The sequence below is a fragment of the Balaenoptera musculus genome, chromosome 1, assembly GCF_009873245.2.
Source record: "Balaenoptera musculus isolate JJ_BM4_2016_0621 chromosome 1, mBalMus1.pri.v3, whole genome shotgun sequence".
Classification (NCBI taxonomy): Eukaryota; Metazoa; Chordata; class Mammalia; order Artiodactyla; family Balaenopteridae; genus Balaenoptera; species Balaenoptera musculus.
This window is the reverse complement of record NC_045785.1, coordinates 156,493,250-156,518,620: the sequence shown is the minus strand read 5'-3', so window position 1 is coordinate 156,518,620 and position 25,371 is coordinate 156,493,250. Positions and strand designations below refer to the sequence as shown.

Genomic DNA, 25,371 nt, shown 5'->3' with positions numbered 1-25,371 from the left:
CTTAAAACACGGATTTGAAGAGAAAGTAGAGACTTTCAAAGAGATTGAGGAGTGGCCACGAAAGTCAGAGAAACCAAAGTAATGTTTCTAGAAGGTAAGAATGGTCACAGATACTGAGAGGTCATGTAATAGGAATATTAATGATCATTGGGTTTAGCAAGTATGAGGACATTTTTGATCATGATTCAGTAAGGCAGTTGAGAGGAAGAGAGAGGACAAAATTCAGTAAACCTTGAGAAGATAGGGTAAATTCAAGAATGGTTGAAAGGTGAGGATGTGGATTAGCAAAAGCAGACTAGTCTTTAAAGCCTAGCACTAAACAGAAGGAAGGAAAGCTCTTTTTGGTGAATTATATACTGTCTGTACTTTATTTTCTTTTTCAAGGCTTTAAAATTTTTTTCATGCTTTTTAATCATTTTAAAACACATTCTTAACAGTTCTTTTGTAAAACAAATTTTCAAAATGCAAAAACTTACCTTTAAAACAGAATAAGCTCTTAAAACATATGATAATATATTACTCCCTTTATTTGAAAGTTCATTAATTTTAAGGACATAGATTCTGAAAGGGTAAGATATCCTTAATTCTAATAGGCAGTTGTATTTTTATATTCCAACTTTGCTGTGTGCAAAAGGAGCTAGTCTTAAGAACTGGATTATAGTTTCTTAACAGGAAATAACATTTATTAAAACTAGTAAAGCTACTTTTTAAAATAAGTTGCTGTCTAAGGGTATCATGCTCAAAATCCAAAAGTTACCTTGGCCTTGGAAATCCAAATTTACCAATATGGGTACTGAGTTCTGTTATAAAATTGCTTTCTGACTAGGAGATTTGAGTCTTTCTCTGATAATGTATATATACCATATACTCTAAAAAGTAAGTTTACTTTTTGACAAAATTCAAATATAATGATCAAGATCACTTCTTAAAAATGTATTAGAGTTTGAGTAAACCTTCTGTGTTGGATCCAAAATAAATGAAGGATGCAAAAGCAAAATTTTTATCAAATATATCAGTGTTAAAAATAAGGACGGAATAAGGGCTTATGTCCAGAGCAGGGAAGAATAATTATGAAATTTATGAATCTGAGTCTCTAGGCACTTACTGGAAATAAAAATTATTTACTGCTTTTCATATTTTGAGTATTTTTATTTGATCATGTGAAAGTGTCTGATCTAAGTCTCCATGGGCTATGAATAAGAAATTAATGGATATCTATGAAATGCAGGATTATTATATCTTTTTTATGGACTCTCGAACATGTAATGGAAGCAGTAAACTACTTCAAATAAAAAAATTTAATAGAAATCTCAACAGGACTCTGATTAATTAATTTAATATATATTTTTCCTTTTGCTGGCATTTACCCCATAGGTTGGTCTTTAGTAGTGTGACACAATTTTATCTGTTTAATGCAGTCATAGGAAACTATTTGTCTGTCAAAAGTTGCAAAACTGCAGGGGAAAAAATGGGGGTCATGTGAAGGAGAGAACCAACTTCATTTTTTTGAGATAATCACCTTTATAAGCCTAAATTGTTTTACAAATTAAAACATATATTTTTTTTTAGTAAATACTGTCATCAGATATCTGCTTCAGAAAAATAGGACGGCTTAGTTATTTCTGTCTTAGATGACTTTGGAGGTTGTTTCTTGATCTTAGGATAAACACACACACACACACACACACTTTGTCAACATGGTGTAAATAAAGGAATAATTTGTACAAGGGGTTTGATCTCCGTTTTACTTTTGGCGCTGTTACTATGTAGCTATATGACATTGGACAAGTCTTTAGTCTTACTGTCTCATTTTGTTCATTTGTAAAAATGAAAGCCTTACACTATGTAAAATTTAAGGTTACCGTGTACTTTTAAAGTAATCTTTATTGTGTCTGTGAAAGATTTAGAATATTCTTCAGTTTTCTGTTTATGTTCCATTGAGTCACAAATAAATAAGAGAACCAGAGGAATTGGAGGGTTTGTATGGTATGCAGTGGTGTATAGAAATGGAAAAAAAAAAAAAAAATGAAGAGGGCTGAGCAGAGAAAGAAAGGAAGGCTTGAGGAAATAAGCTTTCAGAAGGTAAACCTTTTTTTTTCTTTTTCCCCACATATCCTGATATTCATTTGGGTTCAGAGTATTATCTCCTAGTAATAATTGTTCCTAAAAATACCAATAATCTTTTAATCTATTTTGGCCACTTTTTATCCTCAAACTTGCAGAAGCTCTTCTCCAAATGAAATAAATGTCAATAGGGAATTATTCTTTAGCTACGCCTGGAGATACCCTCTCTTAAAAGAATTGCTGAAAGAATTGCCTTCTCAGAAATATTCACACTACAAATTATTTCCAGTAAAACCATTACATACCTCATAGTTTTCTGGTAATGATGAACCTAATTCTGTAAGCATCAATAGTTTAATGAATTATAAAGTATGAAAGAACAGACTTTCGGACATAGTAACAGTTGAAATGACTTTTGAAAAATTTCAGCCAAAAGATAGGCTTGATTGCTTAATGTAATTTACTAATTTGTATGAATTCTGTATACCTTTATGATTAAAAATATGAAGCTCATTATGCTCGTTTGATCAGACCAAAATTTCTCTTTGCAACATAAATTATTTTTCATCTTCCTGTTCTGTGTGTTTTTATTCTAAAGGTATGAAGTATTTAACTAAAGCCATCCTTAATGTAAGTAATTTTGTGATTCCTGTTTGTATAAAGCTGAGCTAGCTAGGGTACCCACTAGCAGTATGTGAATATTTACATTTAAATTAATTAAAATTAAAAAAAATAAATCTTAAATGCATTTGCCATATTTCAAGCGCTCAGTAGTTCACATGTGGCCTGTGGCTTATGTACTGGACAGTGTAGATACAGAACCCTTCTATCATCAAAGTTCTATTGCACAGTACTGTAATATTTATGAGCATTGTAATTTAACATGAAGGTAAAAAGAAATAGTGCATAATTTAAGCTAGTAATTAACAACTTGTTATTAGACAATGAATAAGTGCTTCTGTGATGCATTCATAAAATATATACTTGTCTAAAACATACTCTGAGACTTCTTAGTTATTCTTTTGATTTCAGTTTTCATGTGTTGTACTGATACTGCGGTGGAAATGATTTATACCCACCTCCCAAACAATTTATTTATAGTGAATTAGATGAGAAAAGGTAGTGATGATAATTAGAAAAAGTTTTTCTTTTTTTTTTTTCATTGAAGTATAGTTGATTTACAATGTTGTGTTAGTTTCTGGTGTATAGAAAAGTGATTCAGTTATACATATATATATTCTTTTTAATATTCTTTTATATTATGATTTATTACAGAATATTTAACATAGTTTCCTGTGGTGTACAGTAGGACTTTGTTGTTTATCTGTTTTATACATAATAGTTTGTATCTGCTAATCCCAAACTCCTAATTTATTCCTCCTCCACTCCTTTTCCCCTTTGGTAACCATACATTTCTTTTTTTTTTAACATCTTTATTGGAGTATAATTGCTTTACAATGGTCTGTTAGCTTCCACTTTACAACAAAGTGAATCAGTTATACGTATACATATGTTCCCATTTCTCTTCCCTCTTGCGTTTCCCTCCCTCCCACCCTCCCTATCCCACCCCTCTAGGTGGTCACAAACCACCGAACTGATCTCTCTGTGCTATGCGGCTGCTTCCCACTAGCTATCTGTTTTACATTTGGTAGTGTATATATATCCATGCCACTCTCTCACTTTGTAACACCTTACCCTTACATTTCTTTTTTATGTTTGTGAGTCTGTTTCTGTTTTACAAATAAGTTCATTTGTATCATATTTTAGATTACACATATAAGAGATATCGTATGGTATTTGTCTTTTTTTCTGACTTACTTTGCTTACTGTGATAATCTCTAGGTCCATCCATGTTGCTGCAAATGACATTATTTCATTCTTTTTTACAACTGAGTACTATTCCATTGTGTATATATACCACATCTTATCCTTTCATCTGTTGATGGACATTTAGGTTGCTTCCGTGTCTTGGCTATTGTAAACAGTGCCACTATGAACATTGGGCTTCATGTATCTTTTCGAATCAGAGTAGAAAAAGTTTTTAAATGGCACATAAGGCAGTTATATGCTGAAATTCATTACAGAAGAATGACAGAAACAAGAGACATTGTTGTCATAGAGTGAACTAAAAAAGGTGACTCAAAAACATTTGCGTTTCAGGCTCTTATAAACCCTTAACTCAAGCTGCTTTCTTCCATTGTCACTCCCTCCTGTAGGTTCTGTTTTCAATTCTTTGAGACAGCTTGGTGCACCTTTTCCTGCTCCTAGTAATAGTTGACCTGACAAAGTTTTTCAGATTCATAGTTGTGCCTTGAGCTTAGAGATAGTTTACTGTTCTTTCAAATTCTAGGTTTCTGATCTATGCTGTACCCCGATTTACTGAATTTGTACCATTCCTCTAGATGGATCACTGATTTTTGGTCTCTGATTTTAATATAAATTGATTGATTCTTCCTTGTCTATGGACTTCTCAGGGAGAAAACCTTGGAACCTACTGGTAGCCCAGCAGGAAGCTAAGAGGTAGATTGAAAATAGATTGAATTTTGCATGACCTGTCAGTGTTTATTGTGTAAAAAGATAGTGTCACAGAACATGTTACTAGGTAAAAATATGTTCTTTTCAGTCATATTCAAACTCTTTAGCCAAATCTTCCTCTATAGGAATTGACATCACTAGCATCATTTTAAGGCATACTTGAGGAAAATACAAAGGCGACTAGTTGTGGAAGAACCCCTGAACTTGGTATATGAAAGCCCAGGTTTGAATTCAGATAGCTCCTGTTTACTACTACTAGATTTGTGACCTTGGTTAAGTCATTTAACTTCAGCTTTCTTCAAGGGAAAAATGTTTCTCCCATGCTTGTTTTGTCTCATTCATGCTTGTATGAAAGTATAAGCACCTAGTATAGTTACTGGAACAAAGAAGGTACTTGATAAATATTTGAATCTGAGTCTTGATTTGTTGGTGTAAAACAACAAAATTATGTTTTAACAAAGTTGTACAGTTCTAGAAAAGAAAACAAGTCAGCCTTTACATTTTTCATAAACTGGCAGAGAAAACTTGGCAGAAACTCTTTTTTTTCCTTTAGAAGGATGTTTATATGAACAAAAGGAAGATCAACTGATTTTTTATACAGGCATTTACATATAAATCATTTAGTGTTTGCTTCTTAGATTTTTTTTTTTTATGCTTTGAAGGGTGTTTTAAAAATACCTTGTCTTCATGATGTTGTACAAGAAACTGAAAAAATTCCTTTTGTGTCTTTGAAATGCATATTCTTATTTCTCTGAAATAGTCCTTAAATAGGAAAATTTCATCCTTAATATTAACTTTTTTTTTAACATCTTTATTGGAGTATAATTGCTTTACAGTGTTGTGTTAGTTTCTGCTATATAACAAAGTGAATCAGCTATATGCATACATATGTTCCCATTATCCCCTCCCTCTTGCGTCTCCCTCCTACCCTCCTTATCCCACCCCTCTAGGTGGTCACAAAGCACCGAACTGATCTCCCTGTGCTGTGCAGCTGCTTCCCACTAGCTAGCTATTTTACATTTGGTAGTGTATATATGTCAGTGCTACTCTCTCACTTCGTCCCAGCTTTCCCTTCCCCCTCCCAGTGTCCTCAAGTCCATTCTCTACGTCTGTATCTTTATTCCTGTCCTTTGGCAGAAACTTTTAATGCCTAGACAATTTGTAGAAAAGTATATCATCAAATCTAAGTCTTCTTTTGAAAATATATAGTAAACTCAGATATAGAATATATGACTATTGATATTTGGAATATCATCTTCATTTTCCTTAACGAAAAAATTTTTTACTTTTTAATGCTGTTTTAGGCAAAAGTTGTAAATTAGGTTTTTTCTCTACATGTATTTGGTTTTTTCAAGATTTAATTAATAATGTATGTGGCAGATTATAAAGGTAAAATTTGGAGCAGTCGTTCCAAAATAATCAAGAGTATATGAAAGCAGAAGTTTTCCCAGTACAGAATTTGTTCACATGCTCATGAACAAGTATCTTGGTAGGTATCCAAAAAAAGCACAGCTGTGGATTTAATTTATGGGATTAACTGTACTGTCTCAAATGGGGGTGGGGATTTTAAAAGGAATAAATTTTTCCCAAGGATGTATTTCATTATCTCTCCCATATCAAGTTAATTATACAGCAGAGTTGAATTTTTGAGTATGTTCTAAGTATATGTCACTTTCTCAGACACGTTTCCCGGACCACCCACCCTAAACAGCACCACCTTAGAACTGTTACATCATGCTGTTCTTGTTTTTCATGTTCCAGTCTTCCCATTGTCACTGAAGTTGTCCTATTCATTTACTTAGCTTTTGTTTGTCTATCTTTGCTTCTATGAGATTATGAACTTTTTCTATCTTATCACTCTTTCCCTGTTACTAGTGCATAGTACATGCTTTATGAATGAAGAAAAACTAGATTAATTCATTGTGTGGTACTCTGTAAAATAAGAGTTCTCTGGTGTAACTGTTGTATAATGTTTGTCTGCTTTCTAGAACTTACATAATTTTCGTTAAAAAGCTGTGTGCATGTGTGTGTATGAAGTTCTTAGAACTGTCTGGCATATAATAAATGGTCAATAAATGCTATCTATTATTATAAGTAAAAGATTATAGAAAATGATGTTTTTTTGCCTTTATAGCATATGATCAATCATATCTGCACCTTATTTGATCCTGAGTCCTTAGCTGAAATGCATCCCTAATGTTTTTTTCATTTTCAGAAATATAAGGTATCAGAGGCAGAGCCTTTAGTGTTGAGGATATTTTCTATTAGGGATTTAGTAGGGGGAAAATGTGAAATAGTAGTCCTGAATTTATACATTTATTTAAAAGTTAGTCACTTATCTTTTGGGTACTCAGTATGATAGGATAAAAAGACGTGATATTTATAGCAGCTTTATTAATAACTGCCAAAACTTGGAAGCAACTAAGATGTCCTTTCACAGGTGAATGGATAAACTGTCATACATCCAGAGAGTGGAATATTATTCAGCGTTAAAAAGAAATGAGCTACCAAGCTGTGAGAAGATACAGAGGAACCTTAAATGCATATTACTAAGTGAAAGAAAGCAATCTGAAAAGGCTACATACTGTCTGATTCCAATTATATGATGTTGTAGAAAAGTATGGAGGCATTTAAAAAAAAAAAGAGTGGTTGCCAGGGGTTGGTGCAGGGAGGGATGAATAGGAGGAGCATAGAGGGTTTTTAGGGCAATGAAGATACTCTAAGATACCATAATGATAGATACATGCCATCATAACCCATAGAATGTACAACAGAATTTTATGTCTAGTCTACGTATCTAAGATTGTAGGCTTCTCGATTAAGTTATTCCAGTGTTAGAAATTGATGCTATGGGAAATGGAAGAGTCTTGAGTTGTGTTTTAGCTATATTGTTAATCGCTTTAAATGAAGCAAGAAAATGTATTCATTTCTCAATAATAGACGTTAATATTTGTAATTCTTAAGTGAGATTTCCTGGAGTTTTTACTTTTTGTGATGAAAGCTCTTACCTTCTCTCATGCCCAAAACGCATGCACATGTATTTGGAGTTTTGATTTTTCAGAATTACGTATAAAACTCTCAGGACCCTGAATCTATTTAGCGTGTTAAATCTAAACCTAAGCCATACACATGTTAATTATATGTTCATGATTAATGGGTAAGCATACTCCATATGGTCTAATCTCTGAAACTATACTAGTAAGTTTTGGGGCCAGTCTTTTAGTCTCTTAATTCCTCTTCAGATAAAATTCTTCCATTATATCAGATAATATATAGTAGTACCCTGGATATATCAAATTCCTTTCTTTGAATTCGAAGAACTCAGTATTCTTATTTAATTTGATCTTTAATTTGGAAGGGAGATGCAATGCTATTTTACAATAGCATCTCACCTATAGAATTCTGCTGCCTACAACTAAAGATCCAAAAATAAACTAAAGCTTGTGGAGTGACAAAATTTATCTTTCAAATGAAAACACATGTAGTTTATTCACAGGAGCTCTCATTCAGATTCTTGTTGTTCATTTTGAGCCTAGTTGAAATATACTTATGTTATTTTTAAGGCCTTGCAGGAAGGAATGGGGCCTTAAAGTGAAAAATGAATACTGATGAGAAGCGAGAAGACAGAAAAAACATGTACGATGTAAGTACGGGGTCTCAGAAAAGCAGAACTATCAATAGATAGTATTAGGACAGATACAGCCCATATTCCTTATATATTCTGATGAAATCACTTTTACAGCATAGTTTAATAATTATTGATAATAGTGATGATCATGAGCTACTAGTAGAGTTAAATACAGTAGTTAATATTTTGAGTTGTAAAAGGTGGGTAAATGTGAAATATATTTTAAAATATTTTCATTGAAAATGGTAAAACTAAAAACTGGTGTTGATACTTTAAGGCAGACTTTCTATAAAGGGCCAGAAAGTAAATATTTAAGGCCTTGTAAGCCGTATGATCTCTGTATGAACTACTCAACTCCACTGTTGTAATACAAAAGCTTTGTGTTTCATTAAAACTTTATTCAGAAAGTAGGCAGAAGGCCAAAGTTAGCCAATCCCTGATTTAAGGAAAAAATTCTCAATTCTGTGGAAAACTTAAATGTCCAAAATACCTTGTTCTAAGATAGACAAAACCAAATACAAAACTGAGCGAAATAAAGTTTTACTATGTCTCCAATTTAAGAACAGAGGAATCAAGGCAGAGAGAGGACTTGAGTGGCCTTTCTTTTTCAATAACACTTTTTTAAAAATCATGGTAAAGTATATATAACATAAAATTTACCATTTTAACCGTAGGGTGTACAGTTCAGTGACATTAAATTCACAGTGTGTAACTGACACCACTATTCCTTTCTTTTTTTTTTTTAAGTAGTAGCTCGTGTTTTTTTTTTTTTAATTAATTAATTTATTATTATTTATTTTTGGCTGTGTTGGGTCTTTGTTTCTGTGCGAGGGCTTTCTCTAGTTGCGGCAAGCGGGGGCCACTCTTCATCGTGGTGCGCGGGCCTCTCACTATCGCGGCCTCTCTTGTTGCAGAGCACAGGCTCCAGACACGTACGCTCAGTAGTTGTGGCTCACGGGCCTAGTTGCTCCGTGGCATGTGGGATCTTCCCAGACCAGGGCTCGAACCCGTGTCCCCTGAATTGGCAGGCAGATTCTCAACCACTGCGCCACCAGGGAAGCCCGACACCACTATTTCTACAACTTTATCATCATCCCAAACAGAAATTCTGTGCCCATTAAACAACTTCTTATTCTCTCCCTTCAGCCCCTTATAATCTCTATCCTACTTTCTGACTGTATAAATTTGCCTGTTTTAGGTCCCTCTTATAAGTGGATCATACAGTATTTGCCCTTTTGCATCTGGCTTATTTCACTTAGCATAATATAATATGTTTTAAGATTCATCCATGTTGTAGCATGTATCAAAATTTCACTTCTTTTTATGACTGAATAATATTCCCTTATATGTACATATATTTTGTTTATTCATCTGTTGATAAACACTTGGGTTGTTTCCACCTTTTGGCTATTGTGAATAATGCTGCAGTGAACATTGGTGTACAAGTATCTGCGTGAGTCCATATTTTTTCAGTTGTTTTGAGTATGTACCAAGGAGTGGAATTGCTGGATGATATGGAAATTCTCTGTGTAGCTTTTTGAGAAACCATAACAGCTACACCTTTACACATCCCCACCAACAATGCACAGGGTTCCAATTTCTCCACATTCTTACCAACACTTGTTATTTTCATTTTTTGATAATAGCCATCCTAATAGGTGTAAAGTGGTATCTCATTGTGATTCTGATTTGCATTTCCCTAATAATTAATATTCTGGATATGAATCGCTTACCAGGTAAATGATTTGCAAATATTTTCTCCCATTCTTTTCACTCTCTACATAGTGTCCCTTGATGCACAAAAATGTTAAGTTCTGATAAAGTCCAATTTATCTGCTTTTTCCTTCTAAGAGTTTTACATAGTTTTAGCTCTTATGCTTAAGTCTTTGATCCATTTTGAGTTAACTTTTGTATATGGTATTAGGTAAGAGTACAACTTTATTTTTTTGCATGTGGGTATCCAATTTTTTCAGCACTAATTGTTGAAAAGGCTGTCTTTTTCCCATTGAATGTTCTTGGCACCCTTGTTGAAAACCAGTAGACCATATATGTGAAGATTTATTTCTGGGCTGTCTGTTCTGTTCCATTAGCATATAGATCTGTCTTTATGCGGCACTATACTGTTGTAATTACTGTCACTTTGTAGGAAGTTTTGAAATAAGGAAATGTGAATTCTTCAACATTGCTCTTCTTTTTCAGGATTTTTTTGGCTATCCAGGGTCCCACAAGATTCCATATGACTTATAGAATGGAGTTTTCTTTTTCTTCAAACAGTACTGTTGGGATTTTGATAAGGATCACACTGACTTTGTAGATTGCTTTGGTAGTCTTACCACCTAACAGTATTAGGTCTTCAAATCTGTGAGGTCTTCAAATCTGTGAGTACAGAATGTCCTTAAATTTATTTAGGTCTCCTTTAAATTCTCTCAGCAGTGTTTTTTATTTTTCAGGGTATAAGTCTTGGGTCATCTTGGTTATATCTTCCTAAATATTTTATTCTTTTTGATGCTGTTATAAATGGAATTTTCTTCTTAATTTCTTTTTCAGATTGTTCATTGCTAATAACTAGAAATGCAACTGATTTTTTACTTAATTTTATATCCTGCAATTTCTCTGAATTCATTCATTAGCTCTGGTAGTGTGGGTTTTGTTGTTGTTTTGGTAGACTTTTTAGCGTTTTCTACGTATAAGATCATGTCATCTTTGAACAGAGGTGATTTTACTTCTTCCATTTAATTTTGATGCCTTTAATTTCTCTTTCTTACCTAATTACTCTGGCTAGGACTTCCAGTACTTTGTTAAATAGAAATGATGAAAGCAGGTGTTCTTTTCCTGTTCCTGATTTTAGGGGCACAGGTTTTTAGTTTCTTACCATTGAGTATGAATTTAGCTGTGGGCTTTTCATATTTGGCCTGTATCATGTTCAAAAAGTTTCCTTCTCTTCCTACTTTACTGAGTGTTTTTATCATGAAAGGATTTTGAATATTGTCAAATACTTTTTCTGCATCAGTCTGCATAATTAACTAATGCAATTTCTGATCATTTTTTCCTTTCATTTTATGATTATGCTCTGTTACCTTGATTCATTTTTATATGTTGACCCGTCTTTTCATTCCAGGAATAAATCCCATGTAGCCATGGTATATAATCCTTTTTAATATGCTGCTGAATTCAGTTAGCCAGTATTTTGTTGAAGATTGTTACATCAGTAATATCTTAGTGTGGTTTTCTTTTCTTGTAGTTTCTATGTCTACCTTTGGTATCAGGTATTGCTGCCCTCATAGAATGAACTAAGATGTCTTCCCTCTTCAGTTTTTTGGAAGAGTTTACGAAGAATTGGTGTTAATTCCTTTTTTTTTTAAATTGAGGTATATTTGATTTACAGTATTGTATTAGCTTCAGGTGTACGACATAGTGATTCAAAATTTTTACAGATTATACTCCATTTATAGTTATTATAAAATATTCCTGATGCTGTACAATATATCCTTGAGGCTTATTTATATTATACATAATAATTTGTACCACTTAATCCCCTACCCGTATTCTGCCCCTCCCCCTTTCCTTTCCTCTCTCTCACTGGTAACCACTACTTTGTTCCCTGTATCTGTGAATCTGTTTGTTCTTTGTTATATTCACTAGTTTATTTTTATACATATAAGTGATATCATACAGTATTTGTCTTTCACTGACTTGTTTCACTTAGCCTAATATCCTCCAGGTCCATACGTGTTGTTGAAAATGGCAAAACTTCATTCTTTTTTTATGGCTGAGTAGTATTTCGTTCTATATAAATATATATTCACGTCTTCTTTATTCGTTCATCTTTGGATGGATGGACACATAGGTTGCTTCCATATTTTGAGTATTGTAAGTAATGCTGCTATGAACGTTGGGGTATATATTCAATATTTTTTTTTTTTTTCAATATGTCTTTTTGAATTAGTGTTTTTGTTTGCTTCTGATACATACCCAGGAGTGGGTTGTTGGATCCTATGGTAGTTTTATTTTGAGTTTTTTGAGGAACCTCCATACTGTTTTACAAAGTAGCTGTACCAATTGATATTCCCACCAACAGTGGACAGGGGTTCCGTTTTCTTGACATCTTTGCCAACATTTGTTATTTGTGGTCTTTTTGATGGTAGCCATTTTGACAGGTATGAGGTGATATCTCATTGTGGTTTCACTTTACATTTCTCTGTTGATTAGCAGTGTTCAGCATCTTTTCATGTTCCTGTTGATGTTGAGTTGCATGAGATCTTTGTATATTTACCCTTTATCAGATATATCATTTGGATATTAACCTTTTATCAGGTACATAGTTTGCAAATATCTTCTTCCATTTAGTAGGCTGCCTTTTCATTTTGTTGATAGTTTTCTTCACAATGCAACAATGTTTTAGTTTGATGTACTCACACTTGTTTATTTTTTTGTTTTGTTTCCCTTGCTTGAGGACATATGTCCAAAAAAACATTGCTAAGACCAGTGTCAAAGAGTGTACTACCTGTGTTTTCTTCTAGGAGTTTTATGGGTTCAGGTCTTACATTTAAGTCTTTAATCTATTTTGAGTTTATTTTTGTATATGATGTGAGACAGTAGTCCAGTTTAACTCCTTTGCATGTAGCTGTCCAGGTTTATCAACACCATTTATTGAAGAGGCTGTCTTTTCTCCACTGTACATTCTTTCCTGTTTTGTCATAGATTAATTGACCATATAAGCATGGGTTTATTTCTGGGCTCTCTATTCTGTTCCATTGATCTATGTGTCTTTTTTTAGGCCAGTGCCATACTGTTTTGATTACTACAGCCTTATAGTATGGTTTGAAATGAGGGAGTGTGATACTGCCAGCTTTGTTCTTCTGTCTCAATATTACTTTTGGCTATTCAGGGTCTTTTGTGTTAACACACAAATTTTAGAATTATTCTAGTTATTTGCTTTTGGCATTATGAACATTTTAACAATATAAATTCTTAAAATCCATGAACATGGTATATCTTTTCATTTGTATCATTTTCAGTTTCTTTCTTCAGTGTTCACAGTTTTCTGGTTACAGGTCTTTTACCTCCTTAGATTTATTCCTAGGTATTTTATTCTTTTTGATACAATGGGAAATCAGATTGTTTTCTTAATTTTTCTTTTTGATAGTTCATCATTAATATATAGAAATGCAGCAGATTTCTGTATATTAATTTTGTATCCTGCAAGTTTACCAGATTCATTAATGAGCTTTATTAGTTTTCTGGTGACATCTTTAGGATTTTCTATGTGTAGTATCACATTGTCTGCAAACAGTGACAGTTTTACTTCTTCCTTTCTGACTTGGATTCCTCGTGTTTCTTTTTCTTCTCTGATGGTTGTGGCTAGGACTTCCAAAACTATGTTAAATAAAAGTGGTAAGAGTGGGAATCCTTGTGTTGTTCCTGATCTTAAAGGAAATGCTTTCTGCTTTTCACCATTGAGTCTGATGTTAGCTGTGGGCTTGTCATATATGGCCTTTATCATGTTGAGGTATGTTCCCCCCCAACACATTTTCTGGAGAGTTTTTATCATAAATGAATGTTGAATTTTGTCAAAAGCTTTTTTTGCATTTATTGAGATGATCATGTGGTTTTTATTCTTCAGTATGTTAGTGTGGTATCACATTGATTTGCAGGTATTGAAAAGTCCTTGCATCCCTGGGATAAATCCCATTTGATCACAGTGTATAATCTTTATAACGTATTGTTGGATTTGGTTTGCTAATATTTTATTTAGGATTTTTGCATCTGGGTTCATCAGTGATATTGGCCTGTGATTTTTTTTTTTTTTTGTAGTGTCTTTGTCTAGTTTTGCTATCAGGGTGATGTTGGCCTCATAAAATGGGTTTGGAAGAGTTCCTTCCTCTGTAGTTTTTGGAATAGTTTGAGGATAGGTATTAATTCTTTTCTAAATGTTTGTTAGAATTTGCCTGTGAAGCCATATGGTCCTGAACTTTTGTTTGGAGGTTTTATTTTGTTTTTTTTTTTCTTAAATTACTGATGCAATTTCATCTAGTAATTGGTCTGTCAGTCGTTTCTGTTTCTTCCCAGTTCAGTATTGGGAAGATTGTACATTTCTGGGAATTTGTCCATTTCTTCTAGGTTGTCTATTTCATTGACATAATATTGTTCACAGTAACCTTTTATGATCCTTTGAATTTCTGTGGCATTGGTTGTAACTTCTTTTTCATTTCTGATTTTATGATTTGGATCCTTTCTCTTTTTTCTTGATGAGTCTGTCTAAAGGTTTATCAATTTTGTTTATCTTTTCAAAGTACTAGCTTTTAGTTTCTTTAAGCTTTTTTTATTGTTTTTTAGCCCCTTTTTCATTTATTTCTGCTCTGATCTTTATGATTTCTTTCCTTCATCTAACTTTGGGTTTTGATTGCTTTTCTTTTGGTAGTTCCTTTAGGTGTAATGTTAGGTTGTTTGAGACTTTTCTTGTTTCCTGAGGTAAGCTTGTATCACTATAAACTTCCATCTTTGAACTGCTTTGGCTACATCCCATAGATTTTGGATCATTGTGTTTTCATTTTCATTTGTCTACAGGTATTTGGGGGTTTCTTCTTTGATTTCTTAAGTGACCCATTGGTTGTTTAGTAACATATTGTTAAGCCTCCATCTGTTTGTGGTTTGGGTTGTTTTTTTCTTGTAGTTGATTCCTAGTCTCGTAGCATTTTGGTGGAAAATATGTTTGATATGACTTCAGTTTTCTTAAATTTACTGAGACTTATTTTGTGGCCTAGCATGTCACCTATCCTGGAGAATATTTCACATGCACTTGAAAAGAATGTGTATCCTGCTGCTTTTGGATGGAATGTTCTATATATATCTATTAAGTCCATCCATTTTAATGTGTCATTTAAGGTTAATGTTTCCTTATTGATTTGCTGTCTGAATGATCTGTTCCTTGATGTAAGTGGGGTGTTAAGCAAAAAGTTAGAAAATGTAAAGAGCAAACAGAGCTGAAGAATATGTAACTGAAATTTTAAAATACGTTAGAAGGAATCAGGAGTAGGTTAGGTGATACAGAGGAACAGTCAGCAAACTGGGAGACAGAGTAGTGGCAATCACCCAAGCTCAACAGAAAAGTGTTTAAATTTAAAATGAGGATAGATTAAGAGACCACTGGTACAAAGTCAGGTGTAAAAACATTAACATTATAGGGGTCCTAGAAGGAGAAGAGAGAGAGAAAGGGGCAGAGAACATATTTGAAGATATAACAGCTGAAAACTTCCCTAACCTAGGAAAGGAAACAGACATCTAGGTCCAGGATGTACAGAGTCCCAAACAGGATCAACCCAAAGGGGACCACACCAAGATACATTGTAATTAAAATGGCAGAAGTTAAAAAGAGGATATTAAAAGCAGCAAAGGATAAGCAACAGTTACACATAAGGGACTGAGCTGATTTTTTAGCAGAAACTCTGCAGGTCAGAAGGAAGTGACACAATATACTTAAAGTGATGAAAGGGAAAAGTCTACAACCCAGAAAACTCTACCTGTCAAGGTTCTTATTCAGATTTGATAGATCAAAATTTTACAAACAAGCAAAAACTGAAAGAGTTCAGCACCACCAAACAAACTTTACAAGAATGTTAAAGTGATTTCTTTAAGCAAAAAAGAAAGGCCACAACTAGAAACAGTAATCTTTATTATTTTCTTGCTTCAGTTACCTTTGGGTTTGGTTTCCTTAAGGTGTGCATTTAGATTATTGATTTGAGATCTTTTTTTCGCTTGTTTTTTTTAAAAGTAGTTACAGCTGTAAATTTCTCTATTAGGAGAGCAAATCTGCTTTTGAGCAAATCTTACGAGTTTTGTTATTCTGTATTGTTGTTTTCATTTGTTTCAATTTATTTTTTAATTGTCTTATGATTGCTTCTTTTACCCACTCATTGTTAAAGAGTGTGTTGTTTAGTTTTTACATATTGAGAATTTTCCAGCTTTCCTGTTGTTATTGATTTCTAATTTCATTAGATTGTGATTAGAAAAGTTGTTTTGTAATATTTCCATCTTTTAAAATTCATTAAGACTTGTTTTAGGCCTAACATAATGGTCTATTATGGAGAATATTCTTTGTGCACTTGAGAAGAATGTGATTCTGCTATAGTTGAGTGGAGTGTTTTGTATGTATCTGTTAGGTCAGATTGGTTCATAGTGTTATCAAGTCTTCTCTTTCTTTATTGATCTTTTGTCTGGTTGTTTTTCATAGTTGAAAATGGGGCATTGAAGTCTTCACTGTTACTGTTCTACTGTCTACTTATCCTTTTAATTTTGTCCATTTTTGCTTCATATATTTTGATGTTCTGTTGTTAGGTGTGTATATGTTTGCAGTTTTTATATCTTCTTGCTGTGTTGAACCTTTTATCAATATATAATGTTCTTCTTTGTCTTTTGTAAGCTTTTTTGAATTAAAATCTATTTTATTTGACATTAACATAGCCACCTCAGCTTTCTTTTGATTCCTGTTTGCATGGAATTTCTTGTTTTATCTTTTTACTTTCAACCTCTTTGTGTCTTTACATATACGGACTCTCTCATAGATAACATGAAGATGGATCCTTTTATTTTATCCAGCTTGCCTTTTTTTTCATTTTAATAGGAGAATTTAATACAAAGGTTTTATGAGGAAGTACCTTGAAATACGTAAGTGTTTGAACTGATCCATTAGTTTTCCTTATCGTAGCTTCTTTCCAAATTCATAAAGTTACCAAGAATATTCTTTTAGCCATTTCATCTGAGAGTATGGAAACGTTAGTGTATCATATGTTGTTTGATGAACTATAAAATGCTTATTTGTCCAGGGGTTGTTTGGAGGCATATCCAGAGTTAGATTAACATGATTGTGGAGACTTTTGCCCCTTTTATTTAGCTTCTGTTGAATCATAGCTGGTGTTTGTAATTTTAATAGTATCTATCCTGAAGTTTGAAATCAATGCAATTAGAATGAAGTAACCAAACTACAGATATGGAGAGCAGACGTTATTATTGAGAATTCACTTCTCTTAAGAGTAGCTAACGTTCTTGAGTCAATCTGGAAAAAAGAAAAGGAAACAATGATTATGACACTAAAGAAAATTGGGATAATATGTGGTCATTGAGATATTTTATTATATTTTGAATAACTAGTTTATTTTAATATTATTTTATTTCAAAATCATATGATAAAAGAAGCAGTTTTCTAGAAGTATACTGAATAGGGCACCTGGAGTTTTCTCTGTTCCTTCCCAGTCTCACTAATACAAAGAGAATGAGAGGAGGCCACTTGGGAAGAGAAGTTGAGAAAGTTTTGGAAGAGGGGGAGCTGTGGGAGGAAGAAATAAAGAAAAAAAGGAATTCTCATAGAATCTTGGAAAGGCTTGGGAATGTGAGATACCAGGTATCTTGGAAGGCAGGGTGGACTGAAACCAAGAAAATCAGTTGAAGTTCATATAAAGAACTAGTAGGCTCCATTGCCCAAACCCCTATTCCCACAGAAGATTAGAGGTTTATTATCTGAAGATACTAAATCAGAGAGACTCTAAACATGTGACCATCAAGCTCATTCAAGGGTGGGATAAGGTGCTATGCTTAACCAAGGAGATAAATACATAGAAACTCTTCACTTGGAATGGTGAGGTTCCCCCCAGTTATTTCTTCTTGACTTGGCTCCCACAGCATCATCAGTGTGCTTTTGCCCACTTCGGGAGGAGATTGGAGGATTCTCCTATGGGTAAACTGAACTGTTCCAGATGGTGAAAAAGTAAACTATAGATGTTGACCTTTTTCCCAAAGAAAAAGTGAGCTTGCATCTTCTATAGCTGGATTCTCTCCTTGTTGGACTTTTTGTTAAAATAAGCTTCCTTTATCTAAAATTTCTAGTTCTGTAATACATAACAGCCTTAGGTTTAATTATACAAATAAATATTACCATTCTGAGATGAAGAAACTGGAAAAAAGGGAACAATTTCAACAAAATTTCAATTGTGTATTTCTGAAAATACTCAAGTGAGTGTATTGGACTATCAGTGTACTTTTAAAAAGATACTATATTTCAGTAAATTATACTCAACCTTTTGTGCATTATAGTCAGTGATGAAGCAAACCACTGCACATCTCTCAATGGCTTAAAACAACACTAATTCTATTTTTCAGCTAAGGGTTGAATGATATACTGAGGGCCTGCTTCAAGTTCTGTGTTAGATACACATCTGTTCTACATGTGTCTCATTCTCCTTGAAGTAATGGGCTAGCTAGGGCATGTTCTTTCTCTGGTAATGGCAGAGGTACAAGAGGTCAAACCCAATTGCCCAAGCACATTTTAGCTTCCACTTGCATCACAGCTATTAACACCATTCCGTTGGCCAAAACAAGTCATGAGGCAGAGCCCAGAGTTATGGAATGGGAAGTTATACTCCCACCTTTAATTGGAGGAATTGCAAAGTCATAGGGCAAAGGTTATAGTTTATGGCTGTACTTGAGATGTAATAAGGTCTGGGACTGTAATCTTTGCAAAGGTCAGTGGTCCTCCATACTCTTCAGTCATTAGATCCCCAGTATGACCTGAAAACTATTTGTGCTTTGAGAAAGTGTTACAGGAATTTTAATCAGTGATCCATTAAATGTACTTTTCAGAATTGAAATATGTATGAAATAAAGGTTATAGTATTTTTAATTTTATGAGTAAGCTATAAGGCATATTATATTGCCATAATTTTTACCCTAAACTATTTCTTTAAGTGAATAATTTTAGAACATTGACATAGAAGATATTCAACGTATGTTTATTGTTTGGTTGATGTATTTTGAGTCTCAAATTATGACATTAGTGTATTATTTGGCAGAAAAGATTAGGAGGAGAGGGAGAAAAGGCAATGAGCATAAATTGAGTGCCCCCCAATATGCTGGATACTATAAGATAGCATATCTGTATCTCACTTTATCTTGATTTGCTCTCTTCTTGTTTTTTGGGGTTATTTTGTTTTTCTTCTCCTTTTTACAGATAGGATATCTGAAGTGCCCGAGTCAAGACCTTGGGCATATTCTATCCAATCAGCAAACCCAAAGGCCCCTTTTCCTGCCCTTTAGAGGAAGCTGAGCTGAAACCTCTGCCTTGGCCACTGAGGAAGCTCAGTTTTCAGTTTTACCCATGTGCAAGTGTCAGTATTACTCAGTGAGTAGGAAAAGAGCATTGCAACTAAGGGACCAGTGAGAAAGCTGTCTTAGATAAGGGAATAGAGTCCCATATGAGAACTGAGAGACAGTGGGTTTATATCATATCTCATTCCCTCCCATTGTAGAAAAACTAGAAGATGACTCATGGTCACTGCCCCACCCCAGTAAATAAACACCCTTCATCTTGAGGATTATGTGTTTCATTTTTGTTTTTGAGAAAATGTGTATATTTGTTACCTTTTAAGTGTCATTGAAGGTCAAAATAAAATATGTAAAAAGCCATTATTTTAACTTTATTTTATTTTATATAGTTATATAATTACTGTATGTTTATATTGTGGAGTTATATATTACATATTGGTATATTATATAATTTTGCTTGCTATTGTCTAAATAATATATTTTTGTAGCATATGAATCATGCTTACATACTACTTTGTGATTTAAAAAATGTTTGGAAACTGTTCTTGTTGCCCATGGTTGGCTCTGGTGTTTCATTTACTGTATTTAGGTTAATTTGATTTCCTTTAATACGTCTTATGGACATTGCCCATACAAATGCTGAAAAGTTTTTTTCTTCAGTTCCCTTAAATGAGTTTATAACTGTTGACTTACTTATTAATGTCATGTTTTAAAATTGTCTTTCCTTGGAAAGGCAGTATGCAAATTATATACCATATTTAGATTGAAGGTTTTTTCTTACGGTAAAATTTTTTTGATTCTCTGTTGATTTGGCCAGGACATACATATAAAATGCTAAAAAGCATTTTGACAGAAAGTAGACGGATGGAAGACTAACAACAACATTTGCATCAAGGAATTAGGTGAATGGAAGATTTAAGAATCCACGTAAATTGACCATATCAATTCAATAAATTGAGAAGGGAGTAAGACTTAATTGTTATAACTTTACAGAAAATTATTTGCTTATTTTGGTGAAACCAATTGTTTCATGTATGTGTAGATAAATTCATAATATATGGGATTTTTACCTTAACATGAAATGCTACATTTTAAAGGTTTCTCTTTTAATATATAGATGTGTTTCTTATTGCAGAATGTTTCGTTTCACTGTTTTGTAGTATAGCTTCTAATTAAATCATATAAGAACGTATATGGGAATTTCATGGGAAAAATATTTACAAGTAGTATCCTTTTGATCAATAAGAAAAAAACTGTTGAGTAGATACTACTATCCTTATTCCCATTTTACACAAGAGGAAACTAAGGGACACGGGGTAAGTAACTTGCGCAAGGTCATGTGGAAATAAGTGGTGGAACCAGGAGTCAGACTTCTCCACCAATCTGTCTGACTCTTAAGTTTATGCTCTTAATGACATAGTCACATCCTCTAAGATAGTAATTCTTAGAGCCCAGTCAACAGGCCTCTGGGAATCCCTGAAACGATTTCAAGGGTTACGAGGTCAAAACTATTTTCATAATATTATCAAAACATTATTGGCTTTTTTATTGTATAGACCTTTGAACTGATAATATGGAAAAACAATGGTGGCTAAAGCTGCTACTTCCTTAGTCAAGGCATTGGCATCATACTATGCTAATAGTAATCATATTCTTCACTGGCATGCACTCGCAGGTAAGAAAAAAAGCCAGTTTCACTTAAGAATGTCCTTGATGAAGTGTTAAAAGTGATTAAGTTTATTAAATCTTGACCTTTGAATTACATCTTTTTAATGTTTTGTAAGACTAAATGGAACTACACATAAAGCACTTACGCTGTATACCAAAGTGCCACGGTTGTCTCAAGAAAAAGCATTTGTGTCATTGAGTTGTGAGCTGAACTAGCCAGTTGTTTCATAGAACATGATTTTTACTTGAAACGATGACTGACAGACAAATTATGGTTTTGTAGACCTGAGTATTTAGCAGACAGTATAAACCTGTCACTTCAAGGAAAAGAGTTGACAGTATTTTTTTGCCAGTAAAATTTAGGCAACATTTTCTAAGAGAAAATTAGAATTTTAGGAGTTTGATTCTGCTGCTTAACAGCTGCCCAGTAATTAAAGACTTTTCAGATGAGATGGGTGATGATATAAATGAATGTGATATTTTAAAATAGTATAATGAAATGTGTTATCACTTGGAAGATCTGTGTAACTCAGGGAACCAGTGTTTTTCAAATGACCAATGCACAGTGTTGCAAAATCTCTTCAAAGCAGAAGATGGATTTTCATGTTAAAATGTATGGAAAGTTTCAGATTCCATATTATAAATAACTTTCAGGAAATTACCACCTGTGAAGTTTTGATGTAGTATCAAAGAAAACTATCTTCAGTTATTTGGAAAGATTATTAAAATAAATTTCCCATTTGCCACTACTTATCTGGGAATAAGTATGAAGCTAGGCTTTTAAATATTTTAAGTTAAACAGTATATGGCAACAGATTGAATTCAGAGCAGATATGAAAATCTTCTATTAAGCCAGAGCTTAAAGAGATTTTAAAAAATGTAAAATAGTGCTATTCTTCTCACTAATTATTTGTTTTGGAAATATAGTAAATCTTCATTAAAATGTTAGCTATTTTTCTGTAAAATTGATTTATTGATAATTTTAAATGAATTAATACATACCAGTTTCTCAGTTTTTATTTCTAATATGGTAAATATTAATATATTTAACCCATGTAAACAAAATGTTCTTTAGGGTCCTTTTTTTAAAAAAAAAGAGTGTAAAAGAGTCTTAAGGACAAAAAGTTTAGGAGCTGCTGCTCTAGAAAAAACATATTTAGAAAGTACCGTACAGGGCTTCCCTGGTGGCGCAGTGGTTAAGAATCCGCCTCCCAATGCAGGGGACACGGGTTCGAGCCCTAGTCTGGGAGGATCCCACATGCGGCGGAGCGGCTGGGTCCATGCACCACAATTACTGAGCCTGCGCTCTAGAGCCCGCGCGCCTAGGACCCGTGCTCCGCAGCAAGAGAAGCCACCTCAGTGAAAAGCCCGTGCACCGCAGCAAGGGGTAGCCTCTGCTTCCCTCAACTAGAGAAAAGCCCGAGTGCAGCAATGGAGACCCAGTGCAGCCAAAAATAAAATAAATAAATTTTTTTAAAAAAAACCATTCACTTAAAAAAAAAAAAAAAGTACCGTACATATTAGGACAGAGAAATTGAAATTGCATGTTTTTGAAAGTGCATTAAGTGGTCTACACTTGGTAGAGAAAGAAGCAGTTTCTTTGGTGTCCATTGTTAGCTCTTAATCAGATATCAAATATATTCATTTGAATTGAGTGTCTTTCTCAAATCATTTATAATTGAGACACTTATTTGTATAACATTGCTAGTGTTTACTGAGGTTAACATGATACTAATGTGATCATTTACTTGAGAATCGTAGACCTTTATAAGCTATGTTCAAATTGTAGACCTTTATAAGCTATAGAGATACGATAAATGTTATTAGTTGACTACCTACTTAATTGCCTAATGTATTCCTTTTTAAGTGAACTCTTAATGGAGTCCATGGACTTACTTTACTGCTGAGAATTTGGTAGATATGTTGTTTCCTGGGACCCGTGGACTGTCTTATTTATGTAGTCAGGGGCAAATGTTGAATGCAGTTCTATTCCAAGGCCTAGTTACAGGGTTTGGTGAATAGATACTAAAGTTGAAAATATCTAAATGTATGTTTTTCTGAATCTCTCTCTGCAGGATGACGTAGCTTTGCCAAAGACTTAGAAGCTAAGCAGAAAATGAGCTTAACATCCTGGTTTTTGGTGAGCAGTGGAGGCACTCGCCACAGGCTGCCACGAGAAATGATTTTTGTTGGAAGAGATGACTGTGAGCTCATGTTGCAGGTAATTGCATCTGCCTTCTGTATGTGTCTACTCAAAACCTGGAACTGACATGAAATATTTTTCTACTCCTTTGGAGAGCAACTCTACTTAACATTTGAACTTTCCAGCTCTCCCTCTTTAAGCTCTAGCTACTAGTTTAATAAATTTTCTCCCCCTTGTATCGTTTAAAAATAAGTTGTAAGTCTTGGAGATTATATTTTGAAAAATGAGAGCTTTGAGTAGAGAAGTTTGTTTTTAAGAAGTAGGAAGTTTCACATTATACACTTTTAAAATAAGACTTGTAAATAATTCATAAAATTAGCATAGCATGAAGTAAAATGAATTTTAATCATGGGTACTTAATTGATACTGGAATTAATCTCTTTTTCTTTTAGAGGTTTTCATTATGATATCTTCCAGTAGTTTGAGCATACAGATTGTTGGCATTTACTGAATTATGTACAAAGGAGTTACTTTTAAAAGATAATTTTAAGATTTTTTTTAAATTAATTTATTCATTTTTAAATTTATTTATTTATTTTATTTATTTTTGGCTGTGTTGGGTTTTCATTGCTGCGCGCGGGCTTTCTCTAGTTGCGGTGAGCGGGGGCTGCTCTTTGTTGCGGTGTACGGGCTTCTCATTGCGGTAGCTTCTCTTGTTGCAGAGTATGGGCTCTAGGCGCAGGGACTTCAGTAGTTGTGGCTCGCAGGCTCTAGAGCGCAGGCTCAGTAGTTGTGGCACACAGGCTTAGTTGCTCCGCGGCATGTGGGGTCTTCCTGGACCAGGACTTGAACCCCTGTCCCCTGCGTTGACAGGCGGATTCTTAACCCCTGCGCCACCAGGGAAGCCTTTTTAAGATGTTTTTGAGCAAAGTAATTAGAAAAATGCATCCCCAGGTTTTTGAGATTTAGTTACTTTCATAGGTCCTGACAATCTAGAATAGAATCTTACCCCCTTGCCCTCCCCCCTTTTGTTGGTTAAAAACTGTAAACAAGTACTTAGAATAGAGAGATTTGTTCTGTTAGCCCAGTGTTTCTCAACTGGGGTGATCCTGTCTCCCCCCACCTCCCCCAAAAGATATTTGGAAGTATTTGGAGACATCTTGATTTTCTTTTTTTTTAAGAGACAGTTTATTTATTTATTTATTTATTTATTTATTTAGGCTGCCCCAGGTGTTAGTTGCGGCACATGGGATCTTCGTCGCGGCATGCAGGATCTTTAGTTGCAGCATCCAGACTTCTTAGTTGCAGGATCTTTAGTTGCGCCGTGCAGGATCTTTAGTTGCACTGGAATCTAGTTCCCTGTCCAGGGATTGAACCTGGGCCCCCTGCATTGGGAGCGCAGAGTCTTACCCACTGGACAACCAGGGAAGTCCCCATTTTGATTGTTGTGCATGGTAGAGGGTTGGAGGTGGTTGCTACTGACATCAGTAGGCAAAGGTCAAGAGACCAGGGGGGGTTGCAAACATCCTACAGTATATAACATACTTCTTCATAGCCCCTATACCACCCCCACCAAACACACCCAACAAAGAATTATTTGGCCAAAAATATCAATAGTGCTGAGACTGAGAAACCCTACATTGTCCCCAGAAAAGTCAGATTTGCATATGTTTACGTACGTTTTTACTTTAAAAGTAAAGAACGTATTTTATAGTTTTGAGACAGTAAAAGTAAAGCCACTATATAGCTGTATGAGTATATGAGTTACATGTATAATGAAACCTTAATTAAAGAAATTCAGTGAGAAAAACAGAATAGTACAGAGATTTTTTGGGCTCCTCAGTGAGATGGAGTAGTGAGACTAGCAACTGAGAAGAAGGCAGTAATGATTCTGTTTGGATATAGGCCCCTTGTAACTGAAACATATCTTAGGTTCAAACTGGGGGGAACTCATTCATTAGAGACTGGAAGAGGTACTTTCTATGTGGCATTTGTATCAACCAGCAGAGCAGTATCTTAGGAAATGTGGGAATGGCTGTTTAGGAACTTGCAGAATAAATCTTTTCTTACATGGAGATAAGATTAAGAGACATGACTGGTAAGGTGTCCGTGTCCTGGATTATGTGTAACGAATGTAAGTTGTCTGACAATTTGTGAGGTGGAGGGAGGAAGCTGAGAGTCCAAGGAGACCAAGATGGGTTCCAATTCACAGGACACACCATCGGAGAGGAAAGAGCTA

At 34.2% G+C, this 25,371-nt stretch overlaps 1 protein-coding gene across 11 annotated transcripts in view; it reads left to right on the top strand.

The window, feature by feature from the left end:
* Positions 1-25,371, top strand: part of CEP170 (centrosomal protein 170) — a 145,151-nt gene that overhangs the window by 13,205 nt on the left and 106,575 nt on the right. For all 11 annotated transcript variants that reach the window (XM_036862940.1, XM_036862997.1, XM_036862987.1 and 8 more), the window contains exon 2: positions 23,065-23,210. In XM_036862940.1, the coding sequence (XP_036718835.1) occupies positions 23,106-23,210 (105 nt within the window). In that variant the 5' untranslated portion in view covers positions 23,065-23,105. The remainder of the gene's footprint in view (positions 1-23,064; positions 23,211-25,371) is intronic.